The 7717-nt window shown below is 33.3% G+C and overlaps 1 protein-coding gene across 6 annotated transcripts in view; it reads right to left on the bottom strand.

Moving 5' to 3' along the window:
• Positions 1 to 1618: 1618 nt before the first annotated feature.
• The window catches only part of SYNCRIP (synaptotagmin binding cytoplasmic RNA interacting protein), a 30595-nt gene continuing 24496 nt past the window's right edge, over positions 1619 to 7717 (bottom strand). For 3 of the 6 annotated variants that reach the window (XM_024996981.2, XM_002690202.7, XM_024996983.2), the window contains one exon: positions 1619 to 7146. In XM_024996981.2, coding sequence (XP_024852749.1) covers positions 7105 to 7146 — 42 coding nt within the window. In that variant the 3' untranslated portion in view covers positions 1619 to 7104. The other 3 variants (XM_024996982.2, XM_005210907.5, XM_002690201.7) reach the window with 2 other exon arrangements.

The following is a 7717-nucleotide window of genomic DNA, read 5'->3' as shown; positions in this document are numbered from 1 at the left end:
TTGATAGATATAAATCCCACAGCCAACTGCTCCCTTCAAGACCTTTTTAAGGTCAAACAGACAATTTAAAATATGGACCTTCATGATCTTAATCTGCTTTAAAATTTAGTATTCCATGTTCATTACTTTTTAAAAGCTGTCCATGTTGTAAGTGGCTCAAAATTTTCAATTCCTTTTTCAAGTTAACAAGCCACAATTAAGCCAAATCTAGCCTAATAAACTAAACTGAAAATCCATTTCCAAGCTAAAAAATACTTTGAAAAGTATTTTTAAATACCCGTCTAGCACCATTAATTCGGATTTCCCTGCCTTGGAAGGACTTCTGTTCTAGGAGGCAAAAGAAACCCCATACACTGAAGAACTAATTAATTAAACAAGCACTGGCAGTAATTTAAATAGACTGATCAAAAGACGCTGAGCAGCAGAAAGGATAAGAATCCACTGAATCCACTGTTGGGCGCTTAACTGCTGATACTGTCCTCACACTAAATGGATCGTCAGGAAACCAAAGATGATTTAAAGTCTAACTTTAGAATAAAAGTTTTTCACCATGTTTTAATTCTATTTATAAATGAATCGGAAGTTAGGCAGGATTCCTAAAAGAAATTACACCTGTCAATGTTGAAGGAATCCTAGGAATTCAACTTCTGCAAATTCATGTTAATTTTTACTATTTCAAGAAGTTTTACCAAAACTATACTGTATATTACATGTGCCTGTGGCTGCAGAGAATTTAAAAGTGTACTCCATTAATTTTTGGATGACCTTTGACATATTGTTCATTTCTTTACCTCCAAGCTCATTCCAAATACTAAATATACTAAGAAACAGTATATATGCTTTTCTAATTTCTCCTGATGTGTCAAATAGAGCAATTTTTAGAGGCCTAACTCCTGACTCCTCCCAATTAAAGCACCATGAATACCATTCATAGTATTTTTAACTATAAAAATAGTTTTTAAACTATTCTCTTGAAGATGAAATTAGAGAATTTTTTAAACTCATGACTTAACAATTCTGTGTTCAAATGATGCAGTACTGGCATTTTCTAATTCCCATTAAAAAAAAAAATCAGGACACAAGTTGAAAGGCAAAATTGTGATACAAATGGCACTACTAATCAAACCTCATCTCATTTGAAAGTATACAATAGAGCCACACCAGATGTTAGAATTCTTCTGATGTCATGGTATTTGTCTACAGCTGGAAGATTGGATTTTGTAACGTGCAACTCTTCACATTTGTTACTATATTGTGAACACAACCCTAATCATGTTTTCTTAATCTGTGGTAATGTCTGGTCCACATCAAAACCTTTGTCCTTTGCCTTGTAGTAGCAGTAACTGGTTGTAGTTCATAAATGACTGTAAATGTCAATTCCCTTAGGTATCCCCAAAATAAGTTAGTATTTGGCATCACAGAATCCTTTCAGAACAAAAGTCAAGAAATGACCTTTCAAGAACATTACAGATAGCAACTTCAGATTAGAACTTGTTTTAAACCATTTTACAAAGTAAAGAAAATCAGATATTCACTGAAGCTTATGGTAAATTATTCTAAAATAACCTTATCTTGATTCTATTTGCTTGTGTTAAAAAAACATTTTCGGAAACTACACTTGAAGACACTAATTTCCAAAATGGTTTATTGGAACTTCTCCCCCATCCAAAAAGTCTGTCAGCAGTCTTGATTATCAACAAGAAAAAAAGTACTAATTTGGCATCTGCACAGGGAGTCAAATAGGCAATGTAAATGGTTTTCAAAATCCTCTAGTAGTGTTTAAGAATTTTTCAGGTATAAAACTTCCATGACTGTTCTGAAATGACAAAAACTTTTTTCAATCATCAGTATAAACTTTAGTAATCATAACACAAACTATTAAACTCTGTACCTAAAAGGATCTTCATGAAGTGACCAAAGCTATCACCCTCCCACCAAGAAATCCTAGGGATGAGCCAACATCTCCTGAATGTATTTACAAGTTCCCCATTCTTTGATGATGACTTGCTAATTTTGCTTAATGAAACACATTTTAAGCTGAATTCACCTAACCTCATTTGCGCAGTCACCTAAATGTACATTAAAGCAAAATAGTTTGTTCACTCCCCTGTCCTGTATTACTTACTACCTCAATTACTCATTTCCAAACCTTCAAAGAGTGATAAGAAAATGGAACACTGAATGGTGGGGACATGTTACCAGAAAAGCAGAACCAAATTACCATTAACTTCTTGAGTCCACTGGCATGTGTGTGACCAGAGTATTTTCATTAATTAAAATTAAGTGGAGACCAACACTATACATTTATCCTATACATCATCTCCCTATCATGTGCTTCAATTAGGGATCTCGGGGAATCTGTTTTGGTATTACCGTTGGCTAGTTACTTTGAATGTATGGATAATTAAAAGACGAAAAGACCCCTAAAGATTCCAAGTGTCTATTTCAAAAGCTGTTAAATGAAAAACGATGAAATGGAGGACACCCACAATAATTCTTGGACTCCTGGAGATCCTAAGACATGCTACAAAAATAGGTCTTTATTCTTAGGAAAATATAGTCAGAGCTAGCTTCCTTATGCTATACATAAAATCTTAACATCAGAGGCAGTACAGATAGTACAGATAGTTTTTGAACTGATCTCCAAACAAGCACAAACCCACTACGTTGAAAAGAACAGGTAATTTTGAGGTTTTTGGCAAAAGACAGTACTTCACACATCTAATCCAAATCAAAGAGCCTGCAGACAGTTTTCAGTGAGATAAAAGGAATGAAATAAATATAAATTCTACAGATAAATAAATGTAAGAGAATTTAAATAAGCTAGCAGAACTAATTTTTTTAAATAAAAATACTAGTCAGGTACAAGCTTTTGTTTCTCAATGCCAGACTTCTAGATGTTTATCAGACTACTGTTAATATCATTAAAAACCTAATCTTGGACCAGGGCATTAGTTTTAATACTATTTTGCAGTCGTAAAAAAGATTTTCTTTCAACTGAATGCTCCTGGCCCTGAAAAATATTTTAGGCATATTACTGAAGGCAGACTGTGGTACTAATAAAACTTGTATCTTAAGTACTTTTTTAAAAAGTGACAGACAAAAAAGTCCATCCACTAATTTGCCCACAGTTAAAAATGTCTTTGAACATTGGCTGATAATTAGCATCTTAAGAAAAGTAGTGGCATGCCCTATTTATTGAGTGGTATGACTGAGTAATTAATACTACACTTTAAAACATTATCCCCACAAGTCTGTTCATTTTATGTATTGTTATTTCTTGATTCATTTTCAACCCACCATTGAATTCCTATGGTCAGATTAAAAGTTTATGGTATGTATCACTGGGGAGAAAATGACCATGGTGGGTATTAAGTTTTAGGAACCTGAGCAATCATTTACTCTAGGGGGGTAGCTCCCTCACCTAAATGCAGAAGTCCTACTCTGTAATTTCTCCCCTTAAATAGACTATATGTCATGCTCTGTTTGGTCTTTTTTCCTATGTTTCTGAACAGTGACTTTTGGCTTAGCAGTCAAAACAGCTGTCCTGAATGTGACAATTTTGCCCATCTAGCATGATATTCACCCTCATTTAATCTTTTCAAATAGATTCATACAAGTGAATACCCGAGGTCACCCCATCAATCCATTCCTATGTATGTTATTCCTATTTTATCATGAAGAAAGTGTAAATCATTAAATCAGACTTGCAGTCATTAGTAATTTCTCATGATGCTACAACAATGGCCGTCATGAGTGTGCAACCGGTTTTTGTGCTAAACCCCCCATTCATTTCTAACATCTGATTCAATCACAATGCTGGAAAACCTCCCACAAAATGCATGATTGGGAGAATATATCTAACAGAATTTTCTCACAAAGCAACTTTCTGAAAACTGATTAACTAAAGTGATGATCACTTTTGATTGCCAAGTAGTCTGCAGAAACAAAATCTTGCGTCTGCTTTGGTTAGGTAACTCAAGTTTTGTTTTGTTATTTTTCAACAATCAGAATGCTTTAAGGATACATTTTCACCCCAAGGAAGGGACTCGATTCTTGGATTTAAGACCCATTCCTTGACAATTATATACAAAATTTCTTTTAACTTGTCATCTATCCATTCTTTGAAGCTGTCAAAGCCAAGAACCCATAAACAAATCACAAATATCAATAACCTACATTAGTTAACATTCCCCTTTTTAACATGTTGACATTTTTACTAAAGGATTAGTTATTTTTGCATTTCCATTTCTCATATCCCATGACATTCCATAAAAATTGCATTATTGCTTTATAGGCCACACAACATTCAAAAGTATGTTTATATGCATTGCCTGTTTTCCTTGATCTGATAAGAGTTTGATACTGATTTTACTACAGAAATTTAAGTTTGAAAATACCAGTTAGTATTTCTTCTCAGTACTTAATTGTTCACATCACTAATCACTACATGCATATTTAGCTCTGATTATATTGCTCAAAAACTGCACCCATTATCAGAACAGTGCAAATGATTATTTAATTTTAAAAGTAATTATAATGGCTTAAATTCAAAGTTAGTCAAATGAACACTGTCAAGTAATTTCACTTGAGTGTGTATATATTTAATCACCACTGTTTACATTACCCATCAATTCTTCACAAATTTTTTTAGTATCAGTTTTTCCTCCCAAATCCCCAAACTAAGAATGCCAAATAGTCTTGGAAACCCACAGCTCCGTATTTTAATATTTTCTTAAGAACACATTTGTGAACTCACAAAAATGTTCATCTTTCAACTTTGACAATGCAGTTCTTACTTAAGTCAAACAAACCTGTTCTAAAATCCCAACAAATAATTCTGAGAATTAACTTAAACACCTTGACAGTGTCCCTTAAAAAGGGTATGACAGTAAAGTGCCAATAGGCATGGCAATGACCTCTTTGATGGGATCATTTAACTCCTTGGACCTGGGAAGTGCCAGCACCAAGGATTACACTGAGATTCAATTTTACTGAAGGCTACATTTAGTTTACCCACTTTCCACAACCTATTACTCATTTTATGTTAGAATGAAATGTAAATGTTTTGTGTAGCCCTCAAACTTACACTAAGATTTGAGAGATGTACTTTAAAAAAGCACGGGGTAATATATAAAATCAGTGGCAAAAAGTTTCATTAAGCACCAGGAACTAATTTTTGTCACCCCATACTCATTTTGTAGGTAATGTTTCAATAACCGGCAAGGCACATTTACATATATTCCAATGAATACTTATTGACAAATTTTAAATTACACTCTATGTCCCAGCTATCCCAGTAACTGACATACAACATACTAAAATGGTTTATTAACATAAAAAACCAATTAATGTGAAACATACAGACTATTGGCAACCACTATCTAAAATTATGTAAGTACAAATAAACATACTGAAATGTGTGCATTTCTAAGTTTTTAAACCAGAATATTTCTACACTAACACACATTTATATTAATGACACATAAAAAAAATAAAAACTTTATTACAAAAATAAGTTACACTCGCCTCCAGCTTACAGTATAAAACAATTTTATTTGCAGGAATGCAAAATGATTGTTTGCCATGAGCATTTTGAACATATGACATGTCTAATTTTCTTGTTAAATTTGCATTTACTGGGGAAACTGGTGTGTATAAAACCTTAATTAAGTATAAGCTCTGATCTTCGTCATGGTGCCTATTGGGTATGTGATATAACTGCAGTATCCCTTTGGGGAAGGGGAAAAGGGATTTCTTTATACCAAGTCCTAATTAAACTATAATTTCACTTTTGACTTTAAGCTATCAATTTAGGACTTGGCAAAAAATTTTGAGGGTGATTCAATAGAGGATGCTTCACCACTGAACACTCACTGTCATCAAGGTGCTTTAGAAAATTAAAAACATAGCACAAATGATTGTACTCTATTCTACAAGTTATCATGACCTGCATAAGAAATGGAAAGCTGATTCACATTTTTGCAGTGATCAGCAGTAAGAAATGCACTAATGAAACATACCTTTTACCTAAAAAGCTAAACTACAGCCATATACTAATTTCTATGATTTATGAAAAAACTTCAAAATATCCAAATGTCAGGCTTTGCTGTACAACTGTCAGTTTTAGTCTGACTTTTTATAAAGGGACACTGCAGTATTTAGTACAAGTTCGGATGCACTTTTTTTGAACATCTGATGTCTTACAAAAGTAACATCTTGCTAAACTATTATACATCCAAATAACTACAATATCTGAAGAAGCAAGGCTGCTTTTTCAGCCACAAAATACGACAAAAGCAAGGCCTGTTATGATGTTCATGAGGAAGTCTTACAAGCCTCTGAAACTAAAGGCAACTAAGAATGTTACATTTGGTATATTTAAAATCTTACCCTCATATCATGTAACAAGCCTTGCTTTTATCTACAAAGATTTTCTATGTACAGTACAGACAGGGTATAGTTCAATCCTCTGCTACTGAGGTAGTTAACCAACCCTTTAAAAAAGGTTCTGAAAAGAACCACTATCTGGAATGCCTGACTAACCAGCTCTGATGATTACACCTGAAACTGCATATCTGAACACAATTCAAAAGTGATTACTATAAAAAAGATATAGACAATCATGATTAACCTTGGTGAGCAGAAATAAAAGTTAAGGATACCAACAATGGCATTCATCTATACCACTGCAATAAAATTTAAATGCACAAATTCAAGAGAATATTTCAGAAAACCAATGCTGGGATCCTTAATTTAAAAAAACAGGGGAAAAATCTACTTAGAGCAGATTTTTTAAAGAGAAGAACTTTATTCTTTATTAAGATACCATGCTAGAAGTTATGAAGAATTTCTGTTGGAACACATTTGGAAAATAGAGTAGCTTTAGTTTAATAACTTGCACTGCAGAGAAAATTGTTAAAGAAATTCATATCAAAGTCCAAGTATTAGTTCAATGTCCTGTATTTGATTCCATGATCTTCATAGGAAGGTCTTCTGCAATAGAATATGCTCCTATACAGCCGAGATATTTAAGGTTGCTTGATTTCCTTACCATTACTCCACTGCAAGCTTCTGGTGTAATCCCACATAGCAAGTCAGTCTTCATTGTAACAGGTCAGGACCGGCCTCGACCCCTTTTCCCTGCTAGCCAGGTAACAAAAGGAATCAGTTAGATAAATCATTTTAGATTAGTAATGTGTACATACATAATGAAAACATTAAAAATAGATAAAAGCTTTAACATAGCAATTCTTAATATAAAGTCTAATAAAGTTTCCTTTAATAACTATTAACTTTTCACTTGAGATTTCTGGTGAGCTTTTTGCCCTTTATTGGGGGGAGGTATGTAGAGTACTGAACTGAGGTTTAAAAACCTCATTTTCTTCACAAACTGATTTTATTAAAAAATAAAAAGGAAAAAAAAAGCTAAAGTAAAACCTAACAGAAGTTACCCCTTAACGTATTTGCCTCCATTAACTTTTAGGAAATTCCTGTTTCAGAAACATGGAAGTAATAAAATATGCTGAAAGCAAACATCTGAGATTTGTTTGACCTTGACATTTGATATACACTGATTGCCATTTTAAAAAAGCAGCTTGTCTTTCAATATTTTTCACAAGTACCCTGTCAGGTGTAAATCTTCAAATTTAGGGGGATGGAGGTTGAGAAGTGGGGAATGGCTTTTAAATGTTTTCACTGTTAACAAAGTCCCAAA

This window comes from Bos taurus, chromosome 9, assembly GCF_002263795.3.
Source record: "Bos taurus isolate L1 Dominette 01449 registration number 42190680 breed Hereford chromosome 9, ARS-UCD2.0, whole genome shotgun sequence".
Classification (NCBI taxonomy): domain Eukaryota; kingdom Metazoa; phylum Chordata; class Mammalia; order Artiodactyla; family Bovidae; genus Bos; species Bos taurus.
The sequence above is the reverse complement of the archived record's forward strand: the minus strand, read 5'-3'. Positions and strand labels throughout refer to the sequence as shown.